The 21,187-nt window shown below is 35.0% G+C and overlaps 1 protein-coding gene across 5 annotated transcripts in view; it reads left to right on the forward strand.

Moving 5' to 3' along the window:
- Positions 1 to 1,620: 1,620 nt before the first annotated feature.
- The window catches only part of WDR37 (WD repeat domain 37), a 48,416-nt gene continuing 28,849 nt past the window's right edge, over positions 1,621 to 21,187 (forward strand). The window contains exons 1-7 of one of the 5 annotated variants that reach the window (XM_087712516.1): positions 1,621 to 1,760; positions 5,360 to 5,496; positions 12,235 to 12,412; positions 14,422 to 14,518; positions 15,968 to 16,063; positions 16,211 to 16,275; positions 17,569 to 17,652. In XM_087712516.1, coding sequence (XP_087568642.1) covers positions 12,275 to 12,412; positions 14,422 to 14,518; positions 15,968 to 16,063; positions 16,211 to 16,275; positions 17,569 to 17,652 — 480 coding nt within the window. In that variant the 5' untranslated portion in view covers positions 1,621 to 1,760; positions 5,360 to 5,496; positions 12,235 to 12,274. Of the gene's footprint in view, positions 1,761 to 1,813; positions 2,356 to 5,359; positions 5,497 to 12,234; positions 12,413 to 14,421; positions 14,519 to 15,967; positions 16,064 to 16,210; positions 16,276 to 17,568; positions 17,653 to 21,187 lie in introns of those variants that run through there. The other 4 variants (XM_087712518.1, XM_087712519.1, XM_014056765.2 and 1 more) reach the window with 4 other exon arrangements.

Below are 21,187 nucleotides of genomic sequence, written 5' to 3' on the forward strand. Positions count from 1 at the left end.
TGAATTGATTGATTTTATTTTATTATATTTATATGCTGCCCTTTTCCCCCGAAGGGGACTCAGGGCGGCTCACAATTCAAATCAGGGAAGTGGGGTACAGACAAAAAATAAAAGACGAAACATAACAATACATAATTTAAAAACACACAACAGTCATACCATTCGAGACGGGGGCAACAGCTCTTTAGCCCCAGGCTTGTCGGAACAGCCAGGTTTTAACGGCTGAATAAAGAAAGGATGCAGTGATATGCTATTAAATTGGAAAACCTTTTTTTAAAAAGTTATTATTTGGTCAATAGCAATTGTTGCAAAGTTGGGTACAAACTTCAGAATTTTCAGGAATTCTTAAGTTCGATGGATAGCAATAGCAGTTAGACTTATATAAGTTCGATGGATGAAAAATTCAGGAAAAAAAGTAAGTAAATGAGTGGGGACCATTAATCAGTGGAATCGGTTGCCTTATTAGAAAAGAAAGTATTAAGATATTTTCAAGGATATGTTCAAGAATGAGACAGAGGAAAAAAATAGGAACAGGATAGCGAAGAAAAGAGAATATGAAAGGGTAAGCATAAAATTATAACCGGGTTCACAGGAATATCATCCCGAAAATACATCAGTTGAGAGTTGAAAAGAGATAAACACAAGAGAAAAAGAAAGGAAGAGAGAAGAGAGGAAAGGGGAGGGAAGGAAGAAAAAGGAAAGGAGAGGAAGAGTGGAAGGGATACAAGGAGGGGAGAGGAGGGGGAGAGGAAGAGAGGAGTAGGGGAGAGGCAAGGGAAGAAGGGAAAGGAAAGGTGAGGGGGAAGGAAGGAAGTAGAGAAGGGAGGGAGGGTGAAAATAAAAAAAAATAGGGTGGTGATAAGACAAAATAGGTGTAAGGGATGGTAACCAAAGCAATCCAGAATGTATATTTTAATCTTTTATATGGAAAAATAAATATGTAAAAGTGATAAAGATAAATAAGAATAACAATGTGAGTCTATACTTGTAACGGTATGTAATCTTTTTATATAAAAAAAGTTGTGGATGCTCCATCATCGGAGGTTTTTAAGAGACTGGACAGCCACCTGTCTGAAATGGTATATAGAATCTCCCGTTTGAGCAGAAGGCTGGACTAGAAGATCTCCAAGGTCCCTTCTAGCTCTATTCTGATTCTGATTCAGCCTGCCTTGCACATCCGAAGTTAGGTGAGGCCCTGAGGTTCTCCCCCCCCCATCACCTTTCCCAACATAGGCGCCCAAGGATGAGGCTGGAGGACCCGCCAACCGCACCAGCCTTTCCGCAACGCAAGCGGGATCCGTCCCAGAATCCCAGGGTCGTCTTCTTCTTCCATGCCCCGTCTAGGCGCTCAGCCGCTCGAATCCCATGGTTACGCTTCGCATTCGCGCTCGCCGGTTCCGTTCTCTAATGCGGTGCTCATCTCTATGGTGGGTGGCGCACTATGGAGCCCTTCCGGAGAAACAGGAAGTGACATCAGGGGAGTTCTGGAGCGAGCGGTTTTGATGCAGCTCGCCTCAGGGGTTAAAAAAAAAAAAAAAAGAGAAGAAGCGGCACCCCACACTACCAGATCTGCAGCTCGCCCGCCGGCATCGTCGTCGTCTCCCTCGTAATTTCCCTCCTTTATCGATCCTCTTTTGCCGGCCGCCTTTTCTCCCTCAGCCGCTCCCGTGCCGTATTCCTGCCTCCGTCTGTTGGTGACCTCTCCCGGCTCCCGCTCCGGGTTTGGGAGCCGCCCCCGCCGTTTCTCAGCTGGGCTTCAGGTGAGCCCGAGGGGGGAAGGGCCAGGGGGAGGGGGGCACACCTGCGAATTTTTTTTTTTTTTTGCCTTCCCTCCCCCTTTTGCTTGCGCGGCGTGGGGAAGACTGACAGGCGAGGCTGCTGGGTCTATTTCGGGATGGGGAAGGAAGAAGGAGGCAACCTGAAGCGGTGACGGTCCTCTCCCGTGCCATGGACTACAACTCCCATGGGTCTCAGCTTCTTCGCCCCCATGGTTTTGTAAATGCATTGGATTATAGCCCTCCGTCGCTCCCAACCAGTCAGCGGCCCCTTCCCTCCCCCTTCACGGCTGAGATGATGGAGTTTATACCTCTTAAGATGGGGGTGATTGGACCTGTAGCTTTTACCATATGGCCTTTTAGCTGGGTGAGGGGGAGGTTTGGGAGGACAAATAAGTGAGGTTTTGGGGAGCAGTTGTTTGGTACGAATGTGAAAACGATTGTTCATTCGAAATTTTCTTTTTCTCTTTACTATCTTCATGCCTGTAAGAAGAGATTTTATAAAGACAGGCGTTCTTGCCTTATATTAATATAATATAACTTTAGAGGGAATGAAAAAGGAAAAGGTAACCAACCTAAAGTGAGTATGTGTTTATGTATATGTTGTGTGTGTATAACTGAACAGCTAATCTGAATGTGTGTGTGCGTGTGTGTGTGTGTGTGTGTTTTCGTAGATTTTCACGGCTGGATGGCTAGTGAGACTTAGCCGAAATGTTGACAATCTCAATCTTACACTGGAAAAGACCTGAATACAACAAGACCAGCATATTTGTGTGTGTGTGTGTGTGTGTGTGTATGTATGTATGTATATACATACATACATACATACATACATACACACATACACATACATACATACATACACATATATTCAGATTAACTGTTCAAAGTTAAATGAAAGTCTCCTTTCTTCCATTCTTTTGAAGAATATTTTAAAAGTACACAATGTTGTTATTTAAAGAAGGGTGTTAACTCAAATGCTTGCTCCAAGGCATGTACTTTAGGAATAATTGAGTCAAGTTAGGAAATTAGTATCGGGCACACTGCCATGTCATTTTAGCTGGCCTGTGGTATTTGAATGAACTGATAAAATTACCAAATATATAAGCTCTGTAATCAAATGATATATTTTCATAATTTGAGGATTCATTAGGTAATTGAAGCCTGGATTTTAGCTAGGAGCCAGCTTTAAGAAAACATACAGTTTAAATAATGCTTAAAAAAACCTTTATAGTAATAAAGGGACAGTGATAGAACGTATGCTCTGTGTGCAGGTGCCTCAGGTTTTGTTTCTGCATTTCCTGGTAAGATTTAACGATGTTAAAATGCCAAGTAAACATTTAAATTAAAAATAATGTGATTATATACATATTTAAGTTGAAAAAATGTGAATCCTATGATTGCTCAATGACATGTTTGATTCGGATTCTTGGACTTCTTTTTTGAATTAGGCATGATGAGAGGAAGCTTGGTGGTTTATTGTTTGATTGTGTTTATGTTAAATATATATGTTAGATACCCTTATAAGAAATAAAGAAAATTTTCTTGTCTTTCCTATAAAAATGGGTAATGGATAAAATGGGATGCATAATTACTTCATAATACTAATTATTTAGCATAATAATTGTTAAGTAAATGCATATTAACATTTATCTACCTGTTATTCTTATTATGTTTACTTGCTCAGATAGAGTTTTATTTTGAACTCCAATGATGATCAGGATATTGAAAAAATTAATGAAGAACCTCCTTGTGGACTAATAAATGGAACAGTAAACACACTGTCCAGATAAATCACTGCAGTTATAATAAGTAATTTTAAATACTATTTATTAATTAAATGCATTTGTATGAACTGCAGTAAAAATGACTTAGTTGTTGACATAGAATTTATAATACAGGTAGTTCTTGACTTACGACCATTATTAAGCCCCACATTTTATTGGTAAGTGAGTCAGTTGTTAAGTTATTTTCCCCGTTTTATGGCTTTTCTTGCCATAGTTGTTAAGTGAATCACTGCAGTTGTTAAATTAATAATCCAGTTGTTAAATGAATCTGGCTTCCACATTGATTTTGCTTATCAGAAGGTTGCAAAAGGTGATTACAGTGACCCCAGGGTCATTTAACAACAAATTTAACAACTGCAGTGATTTGCTTAATAGTGGTAGGAAAGATCATAAAATGGAACAAAATTCACATAACAACTTAGCAACAGAAATTTTGGGCTCAATTGTGATCATAAGTTTAGGATTATTTGTACTGATTGGTCAAGATCTTTCATCCTGAAGTAAGAATGATCTGCTTGTAATTATTTTCTCATTGTTTATATTTATTATATTTTGAATAGTGAGATTAGTGACATGCAGATTAAATACATAAAATAAATATTTTAGTGTGCTTCTTTTTTGGTTTCATAGAAGGCAAACATCGAGTGCTCCACATGTAAATACAGTTCATTAAGCCTGTCCAAAGCCTTTGCCAGTCCTAGCAGAACCACAGTTTGCATGGACATGGAAGCACAGGCAGCTGAAAGAAGCTTCCAAATAACTCTATGAGCCTTGTAAAAGATGTGGCTACTATAAGGTCTCCAAAGAAGATGTTTTATTTGATGCTGAGATCCATCACAAAGTATTTCTTATTTATGTTACATTGTACAGCTTTTATTTTGTGTAACTTGTGTCCATATGGTTCTAATGGCGTTTTGTTTACAGTGCTGCTCAAATGCCCATATTAGTTTCTATGGGAGACTGTGGTCCTACAATATGTATAGTGCTTACTTTCAATGCTCCATATTAATCAGCAGTGTGTGACTTGGGTTTCCTGCAACAGTTACTCCTTTGACTTTGCTAACCGGATTTCATTCTGGATTAAAGTTCTTTATTGTGAAGCTATTTCATCTTTTTGTTGTTGTGTTGTTGTTTTGGTCCTGACATTTCATTCCTATGAATGTTCTATTGTGTCAGATTTTATAGTGCCACTGTTAGCAGAAAAGGAGAAAAGAAATTAGCCTGGTGACCAACTGCTATCCTTACTGCAAATCCTATTTTGCTATTAAACACATTTTAAAATATATCTTGCTTTTCTTTCACTTTTGCATTGGTTGTCACTCTCTTCAGTTAATATAACTCAAGTGTATCTGGGCTCAATCTTGTCTTTTAGCTGTGTGTGAAGTGGAAGAGAGAGAACTTACTTGAGTAGACATCATGGATAACATATGTTCAGTGCTATTTCCAGTATTTTTTCTTTGCTTAATATAAACTTGTGGATCTGATCTGTCAGTGAATTAAGTACAGTGCCAACTCATTTGTGAGATCACTTTTGGCACAGTGTTTTGAAATGTTATCTTTTATCTGTATTATGACAAATCTATTTAAACACAGAAGGACTTTGCTAACTACACAAAGATGAAATGTCATATAAACATTTGTAAAATAAACATTAGTGTTCTTCAAATGTGCTTGAATTGCCTTTCCACGAGATAAAGCTGATAAACCAATATTATTAAATTGGCAATAGAGTCAATGTTAAAAAGCATTGTAAAAAAAGTTGTGGTAATTCACTGTTTGCTTTTTTTTCCTGCCTAGAAAGATAGGAATGCGGATTTCTAGAAGAGAGGAATTAAGTTGGAACTCTGCACCTAGCAGTCCAGATTGTAATTGTACCCACATTTTGTGATTACTGTAAAAGTTGGTGGCTCATTTGTTACAGAAATTTAACTACGGTATGTGGAGGGTCTAATTTCTTAGTGATTGTTTATTTAAATTATTACAAAATTCCTTGAGCATTTACTTAATGTCAGTTATAGTCATAGTCAATTTATTAGATAGCAAGTAGAATTTTTACAAACAAAAAGCCCATTGCTTAACTAATCTGAAATGTTTAGTAAAAAATGTTGCCACACTTTGGTGTGCTGATTGGCATTTTGCAACTTTATATGGTAGTAACTGAATTAGTGTTGTGTCATTGACTATAATGTGCTATATTTGTTTTGCCTAAAGTTTCAGTAGCTTTGAAATACCTTACTTGGAAGTAGTTTACAAATAAGTGAAAATTAGAACCAAATTTTCATCAAATGGTATAACTGTATCTGGACTACAATATTTTAGAGAGGTTCCTATTGCTGATTACTGTTAAACAGAAAAAAGCTACTGTTCATACATTTCATGTTTCATGCAAAATCATTTTGAGTTCTATCTTGATCTCATCTTTTTATAGTACCTTTAAGTCAAGACTGACCTTTAATCACTACATAGACTATATAGACAAGTCTATCCAGTTTCCTTGAAAAATATTTTGGAAAATGATTTGCTGTTGTCTTTTTCCTTTGTTGAGAAAGGCTGACCATGCTCACTGTTTTTAAAGGGATCTTTCCCCACGAAGGCTGCCATAAACCAGAATGAGATGTTGGCTAGCAATTCAGGGATTCAAAAATATTTTAGGCACCATACTGAAAAAAGAAGCGCTATAACTTTTAATGCATTTAGGAGAGAGGAAAATATTGCTGAACAACTGATTATTTGATTACCAGATTCAATGTTATTGTAGAATCTTTGACAAATTGTTGAACTAATTTATCTAGATCAATTTGCAAAGCTTCATTTTTTTCAGAGTATGCAATTGTATTCAACATTTCCCACTGTTTAAACCAGCCGGCTGAGGAATTCTGGCAGTTGAAGTCCAGATATCTTAAAGTTTCTGAGGTTGAGAAATACTGGCTTAGACCATAAAAGGGGTTGATTTTTTTAAAGGTCCAGAGCCTCTCCAAAGGGTCTTCTCTTTTGCTGCAGAGAGTAACTCAGCTTCCCTCTGAAAATCTTGTTATCTTTCATATTGAGTTAAGGATGCAACATTTTAAAAAGCAAATTGCATTCTTTTATTCCAGCATGTCTTTTGAAAGTATAATTTTATAATAATTTTGTTTGAAATTTAGGTCCAAATTCACAGTTTGAAACAAAAGAATAGAAATCTTGTCTCAGTTTGCATATTTACTCTACTACATTTCCTATTTTTATGTAATTTCCAGGGAACAAGAAAGGAAGCGGGCTGCTTTAGTCATCCTTTCCGTGTTCTGACACTTCTGGTAACCGAAGATAGCCTGTTAGCTTTCAGATCAGATATGCCAGTGGAATTCCCCCTCCCTCTTTTCATTACATAACACATTCCCACTGTTAAGCCTCTGATAAGCAAGATTTTGAGAATACTAACTATTTCTGTGTTAGGTAATTTAAGAGGAAAACCTTAGAGCACCATTGCTAGAGCTTTAAGCTTGATCTTTCTTGAATTTTCATAGAGCATTTAAAGCCAATTGATTAAACTTGACTTGAATGTAGAAAGCATTCTTCAAGAAATGATATATAATTATCAATTGTTTATTTTGTTATTGTGTAGAATACTTTCCTAGTTTATGTGTAAAATTTATCAACATGTGAATTAATTGATAGAATGATTTTCTATCATGCACTTGATCTATTCTTATATATATTAATTGCATTTGTGAGTATTTGTAAAGGAATGTAGAGCTGACCATGGGGATAGGAAAGAGATGAACAAGCCATTAAAAATGACTTGTAGAAGAAAAATTATACTGTTCTTACACCAGAGCCAAGATAAACTCTGCCTTAATTTCACTTTTGTAAGATAAGACAAAGAAACTTCAAGATTGTGTTACTCTACTTTAGTATAATAAAAATATTCCTAATATTCCTAAATTCTATCATGTCCATTTCTTGACCTGGCCTACCTTAACAGTATTTAAGGAATCATATGCTGATATATTATCCAAGGAAATGTAATGCTAAAGCAGAGTGTCTATGTCATTTGGGGTGGTATGGGGGTGGAGTCTCATCTGATAATGCTAGAAAGTTATTTTATTTACTTTATTTGTATTCTGCCATTCATAAACACTTCACAAAACTAAAAAAGAACACAATTAAATCTAAAGATTAACCTAACAATAAAAACATTAATTAACCCAACCAAGAAGAAAAATTGAAAAAAAACCACTATCCAATATTACCAGGGACAAAAATAAATCTAAGTCAGGTATTTGCTAATATATGTTAATATCCATAACTTCCTTGTGTGATACATAGAAAATATAGCTCCTAATGGCTCTTCTGAAGCTCAGCTGGCAATTTGATAGAGAAGGTGTTCCAAAGCATAGGGCAGGGATAAAAGAGGCCCATTTCCTAGGTCCAATTAGATGACATTTTTGAAAAGAGTAGGGAATTGAGACTATTTTTAATCTGATTGGGTGGCCAGATGAAGAAAAGAAAATGTTGTCCTGTGCATAACCAAGTCCAGGGCATAGAGTGTATAACCAGGTCCTGGGCATAGAGTGACATAGAGTCAAAAGTGCTAAAACCTTATTGAATTGCATCCAAAACCTAACTGGCAACCAATGCAGCTTCCAAAATGGTGGTGGTGGTGGAGGTGTTTGTCACCTGAATATAAAGGGAAACAGCCATTGCCATCCTGAATGCCACAATTAAGGATAGCACTCTGTAGAGAGCATTATTACAATTCAAACAAGAGGTACCTAGAACATTAATTACTCTGAACAATGCTTCCAAGTGTAGCTGGAGCAAGGCTTCCATATGTAGCTGAAAAGCTCTCCTGGCTGTAGTTGCTATTTAGTTTTTAAACTGGAACCGTACATTCAAGAGACTCCCATATTTGTCGATTATCTCTGAGCAGATGAGTACATCTGTATTCAGAGTTTAAGATGGTATTGGACTTATTTTGCTTATAAACTCAAAGCCATTGTTTTCGTTCTATCTAGACCTAGCAGGCCTCTAGTTACTGGGTTAGTAAGACACCTGTTTGACCCAGATCTGGTACCAGCCATACTCTTAGAAGAGCGTAGGGTGTTATCTATTAAGACTTTGTGGGCATCTAGAGACATTACTCCACACAAAATGATTTATCTGGTTATTGTGGAGTAAGTTTCTTGATGTGGTTCACATGCATCCAGAAGTTGCCTCTATATACTCAAATTTGTTGCATCTACTCCATGGTAATATTTTAGGAAAATAGTTGCAGATGACAAAGGGAAGCATAGTCTGGGTTCTTGAAAGAAGACTTCAAGTTGCATTGTGCTATTGGGTAATTAAAAAAAAACCCAAAGCTTTGCGCTAGTCAGTGTCATTTGAAAGAATATAAATATTTTAATCTCTTTTTCCATATCAGATATGGTGTACATTTTGAGAGAGCAATTGTGGAATGAAGATATAAATATGATTAAAGTTTCACAGTAAAGTGTTTTATACAACTGCATCTAGTAGAGCCAGTGGGGTAGAGGAATAGAAGTTTTCGATAAATCAAGGTTTTACTTCAGCCACATAAACTCCTTTTGGAATAGGTGCTTCCTCAGCCCAATTTATCTCATAGGATAGTTTTTGTGGACGTGAAATAGAAGGAAAAGAGTGGAGAATATGTTTCCCTTGAGGAAAAGATGAGAGAGATCTTTAAAAAGAAAACAATATATTGGGAAGGTTGCTGAAACAGAGAAGCCTTCTTAGCAGGAATAGTCTTACCACCTTTCCTTTCCCATTTCCATTTGTTCAATAATCATAAAAACCAAAATATGCCTTTGGGAAATTATGTCAAAAGCCATTGTAGCACGCTTTGCCTGCAGCAGTGTCATAAAAATGGGTAGGGTTGCAGTAATGTCTCCTATGTCTTATGACCTGGTTGAGTAACTTGTGCAAGCTATTGCTAAGTATTTCTTCTCTGCCTGTTAGAATATCCTACCCTAAATTCATGTCAAAATATAGTGACTTTAGAGCTTACATATGTAATGAGTTCATGTGGCCTTTTGATTTAACCATGCTATGTTGCAATTATATAGAGTTGTATAGCCTTACAGATGTCTTTTGGCAGGCATCAATGTTGAGGTGGCCTGAGCAAGCTGAGATTCTGGAGGGCCACAGTTTCCTGAGAGAGAGGCTTATTGCAAGTTTTCAATCCACCAAGAAATAGATAGACCTTAAATAGGTAGTGCTTAACTGATGACCACAATTGAGCCTAAAATTCCTATTCCTAAGTGAGACAATTGTTAATTGAATTTTGCCCAATTTTATCTCCTTCCTTGCCACTTGTTAAGTGAATCATTGCAGTTCTTAAGATAGTAACATGCTTGTTAACTGAATCTGGCTTCCTCATTGACTTTGCTTATCAGAAGAAATCTAATTGTGAAATAATCTACATTGTTGCATCCAGTGATGTTCTTGATTTTTGTATATATTATTGATATTTATGCATCGGATGCATGATCATGGGTGATAGGATGTTAGTATTGTGAAACACAAGCGATAATGTGTAGCTGTCTAAGCTATTAGCAATTTCTGAGTAAAGAATTTTTATTGGGTTCTCAAAATGGATGGTTTAAAAAAAAAATCTTATGCCTGGTCTGTTTCTCTTTTAATATTTAAGCTTTACAGTGTCTATCTAAATCTGACTATAAGCTTATTGATAGTCTTCAACTTACAACCAATCGCTTAGTGACCATTCAGAGACACTTAATTGCTCAATTCAAAGTTTCGATAGTTTCGTTCATCCCCTTCCCTAGTTGCATGATGATGTTATGGCTCTTGGCAAGTGGTTCGCATTTATGACCATTTAGCATCCCATACTCACATGATCATAATTTAAGGCTTTCTTGCTGGAAACTGATGTTTACGTTTGGTTTCCAGGAAAATACATTCTTTGCGGGCAATGGATTCTCTTAACAACCATGGTATTTGGTTTATGATCGTGACGTTTGCTTAATATCCAGTGGTAAAAAAAAAGATAAAATCAGTTACAGTCACATGGTGACTCACTTAACAACTGGCACAAGTTACAAACATAATTTCAGGTTTAAACATGGCTCTTAAATTGAGGATCATCTGTTAGCACAAACTGTCTAAGTATTACACAAGTAACAAAATGATAGATGCAAACATGACTTAATACAGTACCCAGGTTTATTTTATATTGTGGTTTCTGGTGGTTTTTTTGCTTGAGGTGGAATAGAGAAGTATTAAAAAAACCCAGGAAGTTCTAATGTTGTAAGATAGGAGTTGACTACATACCTCAAGGCCAGAGGTTTGTGTGTACAGAGTTAATAGAGAAAGAAGGAAATGCAAATATCTGACAGTGTCTAACTGTCTAACTAATCCAGGTCTAACAATAACCATAGCTGCTGTCATTAAGAGATGCAGTCACACAATGTTTTCCCAAATGATCACTTCATTTAGTGATGGAACTTCCTGTTTTGATTAAGATAATTAAGCAAGGCCTACCTTAAAAAAAAAGAACGATTGTTTTTTAAAAAATAAATTTTATTCAAAGTTTTAAAGAAGTGTAAAATTGACACAAACTAACCAAGCCAATAAAAAAAGAACCAAAAAAGAGAAAAAATTCTATGAGAAAGAATAGAAAGAAATAGAAGGAAACTTCCGATTTCTTCTGCAGCAAATACAAGTATTACAGCATTATCTTTTATTATGATTGCAACAATCCTCATTTTTTTCTGTTCATTTTTTCTAACCATCAAAATCACACTCATTTTTTCTTGTTTCATGAGGTAAGGAAGTTAATTTAGCTATCAAGGAAAGTTGCTGCATAAATGGTAGTTACTTTTTAGGTTACTAAAGAAAGAGCTGTTAATGATTGCAGCCAAAACTAATTGAATTTGAGATAGGTAAAGAGATGGAAAATGGTCTTTGCTTAATAGGGTCATCTATAGCGTGGGATTCAAATAGTTCATTTGACACTGCAAAAGATGTCACATAGTTTGATGGTTTAGGGGCGCCAAATTGTTCATGCATGAGTGAGAGAGGTTGAAGTGTTCTGTTGGGTAATTTAGATAGTTTAATCGAAATTCATTTATGGAATTAAATTTTAACATGCATAACAGTGACTTAATAGAGGAAAGTATTACAGCATTAATAAATCTATTTCACAGTACCAGTACTATTAATAGCTGAAAACTTTTGGGGAAGTTTATCCCTGCGGTAGAGTTTATGGTCATGAAATTTGACATAGAACATTATTAATGACTATATATACTAAATTGTTGCAGTTTAGAATAAGGCATCAATGCAGTTTTTGAATCTAAATAATTTGCTTGTTACTGCCATTCAGGCATCATGCTCTTAGGCTCCTGTCTTCAAATCTGTGTTGTGGAAGTATATATAGATATGGGTTTCTTAGAAACACTTTTGATTTTTCAAAGGGTTTGCATTTGGAAAATAGTTATAATTCAAAAGGATTTTTATATTTATGGAATGGCTTAATAATTGGCAAATAATATTAAAAGGTCTGTAGTAAGATTTTTCACTATCTCATTGGTCATTACTGTAACATCTTACCACAATGGTATATTTTAGTAAGATTAAATGTTTCCCTTACATTTGCTACTTAGAAAATAATTTCTTACATAGATCAAATTATAATATTTAATACTTGGCTTTAGTTTATCTTTGCAGCTATTGGAAAGTGATTGTTTTGAAGTAATGCCCACAGAAAGTGGAAGCTGTGCCACTGCTCGCCAAGCCAAGCAGAAACGAAAATCTCATAGTCTTTCTATACGAAGAACCAACAGCTCTGAACAAGAGAGATCAGGATTGCAGAGAGAGATGCTGGAAGGCCAGGTAAACTGGATTGAAAGAGAGAGCTTGATTTCACTGCTGTCTGATCAAAATAGATTAATATCCTGATAAAATCACTTAATTCTCCAATTTTACATTCTCTGCAAGGTCCTAAAACAAACCTAAAATCCAATGTCAAAGCAAGGTTGAAATTTCCTGTTCAAATGTAGGGAAAATGCACTTGGATATAACCCTGGGTTTCTTCACTTACTATCATGACAATAGTAGTCTTCAGTAGCCCTCGACTTTTGACAACACTTGAGACAATTGTTAAGTGAATTTTGCCCTATTTTAGGACCTTTATTCCCCTCATTGTTAAGTGAATCACTGAAGTTGTTAAATTAGTCAGATGGTTGTTAAGTGAATCTGGCTTCCCCATTGACTTTGCTTGTCAAAAGATCGCAAAAGGGAGTCACATCACCCCTAGGACATTGCTAGGCTAGTCATAAATATGGGTCTGTTCGCAAGCGTTTGAATTTTGATCACATGACCTTGGGGATGCTGCAACCTACATAAATGTGAAGAACACGTCCCTTTTTTCAGTGCTGTTGTAACTTCAAACAGTCTCTAAATGAACAGTTGTATGTCGAGGATTACCTGTATGTAATTCATTTTCTGACTGTACTATGAATTCAAATTGTAGAAGATAGATAACACATCCTGAAGTCTGATTCAGTTCAGTTCTGTAGATGTGAGCTGGTTTGTTTTGGGAAATGGCTTGAGTTCTATTATCTCAGTCTTTTATTTTTTGCCCTTCAATGTATATGATGTTTCAGCATACATAGCATTTTCCTGCAAGTTTGCTTTAGGGAAGTTTATTTGAACATTTATATTTCAAACATCATTTAAAAAAATAAATCATCTTTCAGTTTTGAATCGACAGCAAATATGCAACCAAACTCTTGGTAAAATTTCATCTTTGCTGTAGGATTGAACTAAGGGATACTGATTTGCTACTCTTGTTATATCTGGTATGTTATTATGAGCCATGGTGGCACAGCGGTTAGAGTGCAGTACTGCAGGCTACTTCTGCTGACTGCCGGCTGTCTGCAATTTGGCAGTTCAATTCTCACCAGGCTCAAGGTTGACTCAGCTTTCCATCCTTCTGAGGTGGGTAAAATGAGGATCCAGATTGTTGGGGGCAATATGCTGACTCTGTAAACCACTTAGAGAGGGCTGTAAAGCACTGTGAAGTGGTATACAAGTCTAAATGCTATTGCTATTGAACTGAAGGAGAAATAGTATTGCCAAGGATTAATCATTGTTAGAATGCCTTTGTGCACCATTATTGATTTAAAATTTCAAAGTTTTAAAAGAAGTAAACTATCAGATGTGAACAACCAGTCCCTTGACTGAGCTCAACTAGCAACTTTATTGTTCTATGTAGAGCTCAACTAGCAACTTTATTGTTCTATGCCTATTTGACAGGAATCTCCTCAGACTGGCAGCTTTCACCTGCGAAAGGCTAGTTAATTCTCAAATACATTGAAAACTGGGAGGTCAGAACTTGCCCTCTTGTGTTTAACTAACAGCCAGATTAATTTCTCGCTCTCCCAAGTGGGACGGTTGTTCACCAACAGTAACTTAACCATTATGTGATATTAAAGGTAGAACCTACTGATATAAACATGAGAAATTTGCCACTTTTGAGTCATATGGATTTTTCTCTTTTGTCTGAGATGGATATATTTCATCATTGTATATAAAATCTATTACTGCTCCTTTGTAGGTTTACTGAAGTCTTGCGTGTGTGTGTCCGTGTGTCCGTGTCCCCTGAATAAGGCTTTGTTTATAGACCCATTATTCATGTAATTGTCCTTTCTTCAATCATAACTTTGTACAGGTCCATTATGTGGCAAAAGTATGGTTTGAGAAAAGTGGATGGAAGAATGGTTTGAAATCTGTGCTTTGGGATAATGGAAATAGGAGGCTTTACATAAGGGGCCAGTTACACAAAAAGAACAAACTCCTGGAAAATTCTGCCTTAACTGTGATATTTTTGTTTTTCCTAGGATTCAAAGCTACCATCGTCCATTAGAAATACACTTCTGGAACTTTTTGGTCAAATAGAAAGAGAGTTTGAGAACCTCTACATTGAGAATCTTGAATGTGAGTTTATGTTTTTGCAATTTTGGGGGAAAATATTAAATTGGAATAAGATGCTGATGAAAGATGCTAGACGCAAAACTGTAATTCTGGATCTCCATTCCCAGTCAATCACATGTTAACTCTGAATGGTTAGTTAAAATGTCTAGGTTATCTGAAATAAAAGCCTACATTCTTAGTTGAGATTTCTAGTACTAATGTTGATTAATCCCAGGACAGATAGTTTGGTGCACGTTGGCTCATTTAGCCTAAAATTCCCATAATCCTGTTCATTGAGTATTTTAGTTGTAATTGATGTCCGTAACAAGATTTAATTGCATATTCATTTGATTCTTCTTATTTCAAAGCTTACTGGAATAATCATTCAGATATGTTAGCTTTATGTTAGCACTATAATGCCAATTCATTTTTACCAAAAAAAATCTACACTTTTGGATTCCAATGAAGAATGATTATGAGCCTCTGCTTTAAATAATAACTATATTTTGCTTTTATAACAACTACAGTTAAGGGATAGCATAGAAAAGGTAATTAGGAATACTTTATTTCTCAAATAAGTCATCCATGAAAGTTATTCTCATTTTGCCTTCAGGAACTTATGGAAAAGAGAATGTTCTACTCTGTATTATCGTATGAATTGCATCCTAAGGCTATTGTCCATTGGTAGAAAGTTTGGAGGGGAAGCTTGTTTTCATGTTTTAACTTTCTCAGGAACCCTATGTGATTTGATTTCCAGCCTTGGGGAAGACCCTGTCAATATTCATCCAGATATTGATTTCCCCCTTCCGGTATTCTGTTGGCTTGGGAGTGAAGATCAGAGACCAAGGGTCTTGGGGGCCAGTGTGTACAGCCTATTTCCCCTTCCCTAGGTCTTAGAATGCCTGGGGGATCATACTATTGTGTATGTTTTTGTGTGTGTTATGTAAATATATCTATTGTACAAACATCCTAGTACATTTGTAAATCCTCTAGTTGAGGAACTACAGAGGCTCTAATTCATTACTTGTGTTCATTAATATAACTTTCTGTTTGCAGATATCCAGACTGGATGCTGGATATGTTGTGTTTATTGTTTCCAGTTTGGAGAGGAATTACATACAGAAACAAGTTATTTGGCAAGCAATGGCTTCCTGAATCCGGAAGGGAGATACCAAACTTTTCCTTCCTCAATTTTCATTTAGTTTTACTGATTGATATTTGCATCAACATGAATCTCTTAGAAGCAGTATTTTTAGAATTAAGATCCATTGTCAGAGTTTTATCCAAGATTTAGAGAGTTAATTACTTTCATATTATGTATTTTTTATAATTGCGGCACACAAAGAAACACAAAAGTTTATGAAATTATGATCCTGCACATAATGGCCTTTGAGATAAGGGTTATGTGGTAATTTAAAAATTGTGATTAATGATTCTTCTTTGCATTGACATTAATTTTTGTGCTACTGATAGTACGCAGAGAGATTGATACACTTAATGAACGCTTAGCAGCTGAAGGCCAAGCCATTGATGGAGCAGAATTGAGCAAGGGGCAGCTGAAAACAAAAGGTAAGAAGAGAGTTGAGAAAAATACTCCTCTCTTAGTTGGTTTTTCATAATTTAGGATGACAACCAGTTAGAAGGATGTTAGCAATCAAGTAAGGTAATCCAATGTGTTTCAAAACAAACTTCCTTTAAATGTATTTGTTTCAACAGCCAGCCATAGTACCAGTCAGCTGTCTCAGAAATTAAAGACTACTTACAAGGCATCAACTAGCAAGGTATGAAACATATCAAGTCTTTTATGGAACCACAATATACTTATCAGTTTAATTTTACTTACTTTTTATTATTGTCTGTCTTCATGAGGTTGAACTTTGAAGTTGATGCCATCCCGATGTAGTCCCATCTCATATTGCAGAGATTAGTGTGATCAACATTAACCCTGAATTGCCATATGGTCTTGTCCTTTGGTTATAGTTCAGTAAATAAATAATTAAGAAAAGAAAATAGAAAATAGAGTGACAAAATAAATTTATAGTAAAACATCAAAAGTTTTTTTATAAGATGCAAAGTTATTATTTTTATTGTGAGAAATTCCTTAGCAGTTAATTATAACATGGGACACTTCAGTTGTTAAATCCATTTTGCTCATTAGTTTATAGTCATTTTAATTTGTCCTTTATCAAAAATTGGATTGCATCTGATTGTAACTGTCATTAATTTGCTTAGAATTATCAAGCATGTGTCAGCTGTAAAATGTTTACTAAATTACTTAACTACCTGCAAGTAATTTACATTTATGCAGGAGAGAAGATTATGTACTAGTATTCTCCTTCATACTTGGAAATTATCCAAACTGTATAAACAAATCCAAAATTGTATCCACTAAGTATGGTAGGATAAAGTTTTTCAAATTCCTGGAATTTTCTAAGAAGTTGGGAGGTGTGCTTCCAAATACATCTGGAAAACTCCATATTGGGAAAATATAGCAAGGGGAAGGTATTCGGGGTATTTTGATCAATTTTTAATCTGGTAATCTTTGTGCTGAAGTAGTATTGTAGAATCATTACATTTTCTGTTTTCATTAGATCAAATAAACATATACATACATACATACATACATACATACATACATACATACATACATACATACATACATACATACATACATAGTGTTATTATGCTGCCAGATTCAACATAAATTACACCTGGCAACTTTACAATATAAAAACAGAGTAAAACATATAAAAGTTAATATACAAAGTTTAATCACACATTTCCTGCAAGTATTTTTTTTTTCAAAAACTGAAATGGTTTCTATCTGACAATTAGTTGTGCACACATTTGTTATTTTTAATAGAAAACATATTTATCCTTTGTCTTTCTGCAATATTACTTTCATTATGTACTTAAACAATGGAAATGCATTTTTCTCTATTAATGTTTTTTAATCTATTAAAAAGTAGTCTTCAGTTTCTAGATCATATATAAGTATGCATATTGTGTATTGTAAATTTTCTGTTCTTTGAAAGCAAGTGCTGAATGCCTATCTTTTCTTACTTGCTATGTAGCGCTCAAATTCTTTCCCAGGGAGATCAGGTGGACCTCGCAAATTCAACGTGGGAAGCTGGGAAATATGGGGTGGCGACTCCTGGGTAACTGCTTTGCTTCCCAGTGTGCCAATTTGCATGCCCAGCTAAACAGTAGTGAGTGGTGGAACATACAGAATCTCATTTCAACCAGTTTTTCTTCATGGATATTATATTTATCAATTGGTGCTTTACCTGGAGGTCTTTTTACTGCTCATGTTTAAATATTGCGTATATATATCAATTGTTAACAGAATGTTTCCTGTTTACTGTTTTTATTGTTATCAGTCTCTGAGATTGGATAGGCTACAGTTTTTATTATGACAGGCATAGTTTATGCCTTGGCACTGTATTTGCACATTACGTCTGCTTTTTTTGGTTACTGTACTGTCAGTTCAGTTTTGATTATAAAAGTACTTCGTTAAAAACAATAGATTAAAAAAAATAAATCAGTGAATAATGAAAACATAAATAAAATTATAACCCTTCCTAAAACTGCAGGCAGGCAGAATAGCAGTACTATCAAAAGACAATAAATGACTTAACCAGAAGCAAAGGTAAATAGAAATGTCTTGAGCAGATTTCCTAATCTTGCAAGACCCAGTACATGTTCAGTAAATAAACATTTATTTTAAATACATACATTATATATTTTGCTATCTGGGTGCTTAAGTTTTCGTAAATAAAGATAATGCAGTGTCTGTACATATAATAGTCCTTTGGTGAAGAAATGTTCACATTTGTTTGCTGCTAATGGCCTGGTCTGTATTACAAGCTTTGATGGTGGCAAAGAGTTTCCATTATGAACTTTGTGGCTCCTCTTTAAGTCTGTTTCTTTAACAAGTCATAATATAAATCTATAAATTGTCTAAACTGTTCATAAAAGAGAATGAGCTTCCTTTAAGGTTTCAGAAATAGGAATATTTCAACAATTTTTTGCTGTAGTATGGTGAACATGTTTAAATTAATGCTTTGTAGTAATAGTAGCATTTATTGATTGCTGTAAGATTAATAATAATAAAACCATCCACGTTAATCAAATTCACAAAATATAAGAATAAAATATTTGGGTTGGGAATCAAGAATTGCATAACTAATTCTATGTGCTTTGTGAGGTTTTCAGGAACAATAATTCCTTCCCTGGAACACAGCATGGCAAACTGTATTTAAAACTGATTGGCATCTGTAAAGGTTGGTTAAATGTAATTTCTGAACACACTATTTTCTGTGATCCCCAAATCTTGCTGCTGAACCCCAGAGATGAATGTCTCATAAATTTGCATATTTCTTTAAATTAAAAAAAAAAATGAAATGAGAAATATGATTGAAAATTAACAAGAAAACCTGAGAATATTGGCTTTAACATGCTGAGTTATGCTCTTGGGGATTTCACTATCTCAAAATAAATAATGATAATGAAAAAGTCCAACCTTCAGTTACCAAGAGGTTGCCTGCTCTTCTTTTTGCAAGTTCCTTGAATGAGATTTTTGACATTTTGGGACTATAAATTTGTCTTTCTTTAAGTATCATGTCTTATGGTTGTGATCAAAATACACATGAATCATTAAATGAAAGCCCAAGTAATTGTTACAGGAGTCTACAGTACAAATTCCTCTTGCATTAATTTGCCAGATTGAAATGGTGAGCAGGATGATTATTATTATAAGAAAGTACGGTGAATTTGCATTTGAAAACTTTGAGCAATTGAAGAGGGAACTGTCTCATTTGCTAGTCAGGAAACAGTTTAGTTTGTCTTCCGCTGTGCACAGTAGGATATCTACTGCTCTTAGAATGTGTTTACTTCGTGGAGGTTAGCCAACAGAATGTGTAACTGGTTGAACAACATCTCCTTGACCTTACTATCACATGGTTAGGCTTCCTTAAGAACACATATTTATAAGACACATTTTTTCAAAGCAGAAACATACCCATTTTGTAGTGTAAAAAACTCCCCATTTTAGTGTAAAATGAGGCATTTCTAAACTCTTGTCTATATATATAAGCTAAGAACTGAAATCGAAATTTTAATAGTAGTGGTTTAGTGTGCATATTAGCATGATTCCCTGGCTCTGCTTGCTGAACATAACTTGGTGAACAGTGACTGGCCCCTTTATTCACATTTTGAAGTAGAGCAGAAAGTTTTGATGTTGTCCTATTGCTGTTTGGGATATATGAAAGGACATGTTCATTATTGTTTTAAAAGTAAAAGGAAACTCAAAATATGAAATGACATTAAAGATGATATTTTAAGGGAAGAGGGGGAAACACTGTAGCCCCTGAAAATTAGACCAGTCAATTACAGGGGTACAGAAGATTTCCTGAGGAAACTAAAACAGTTTGGTAATTCATTTTATTCCTCACTATGTCTTATTAAGACTGATAAGGTATGTGAGAACTGTTGCGATAATATATTCTACTGTTCCACTACTCTTACATAACTCCATTTTGTTTGAAGATGTGTATTAAATTTCAATTGAATTTTAATACTGCCTTGACAGTTTTATGCTTAATGCTACACTATGGTTCAAATACTAATCCCTTCCTAGTTCTGCAAGAATTAACCTGTTCCTTTTGCAGTGCATCTGTAGTAATTATTGCTTATACTGGCTTGGAAACAATTCTTCTCATTAACAACTAAATTATAGTTCCATCTAGGTCTCATTTCATTATTGTAAAGATAAATAAAGAGGTAAAAGCTGAAAATTATATTGTTGCAGCTTTTTCTAGTCCTTAAATTTATTTTCCTCCTGAAATTTTAATTGAAAACACACACGCGCACACACACACACACGCACACACACACACACAATGCCTTATTTTTTATTTTTAATCACTGAACATTCCTAAGAATATTTTCAATAACAAAATTTGATAGATGTTTTACTATGTTTGATGGTCAGATAATACCTTTTAAAATTTAATTATTAATTTAATCTCATTTTGGTTTAATGAGGCTTTTATTTTTATTTTTTTAAAAAAACTATGTAGTTGATTCTGATTTCTAGGGTGATTTTATAATTTTTAAATCTTTTTAAAAGAAAAATTGCCACAGTACATGTGGCAAAGGTATCCAATTGTAATCTTTCACTGCTATTGAAATATTCTTGGAATTCTATATTTCATAATTACATGAATATTTTGTCATATTAGACAACCACATACTTCAGTTTTCTATGAAGTCTGCTAGATCCAGCTTAGTGATATTTAACATAATCAGTACAACAAAAATGAGTTATGATGCATAGGTTTTGTGATCTATAGTAAGGTTTTCCTTACTCCAATGTTTGGCAAAAAAGTCTCAAAAAGTTTTACCTATATTTCAGACTGTAGACTTGGGCTTCATGCTCAGATGGCAAAAAACTAGTATGAAAGTTTGACAATGGCCTTGAGAAAGCAGGACAGTTTAGTTTTGAAGAAATCAGTTGGATTCCCCCCCCCTCCTTATTTTTATATTAACTGTAACACTGTATGGTAGCAAAATTTGTCATAAATTATGAGTGAATAGAAATATATTCCTCTTCCAGAACTTTGAATGGATATTCCAAGATATGATACAATGGGGATAGTGATACAATTTAGCACACATGTTGTGGCATGGATT

The sequence above is a fragment of the Thamnophis sirtalis genome, unplaced genomic scaffold (assembly GCF_051295495.1).
Source record: "Thamnophis sirtalis isolate CommonGarterSnake01/CBP01778 unplaced genomic scaffold, rThaSir2_p1.2 scaffold_4, whole genome shotgun sequence".
Taxonomy (NCBI): Eukaryota; Metazoa; Chordata; class Lepidosauria; order Squamata; family Natricidae; genus Thamnophis; species Thamnophis sirtalis.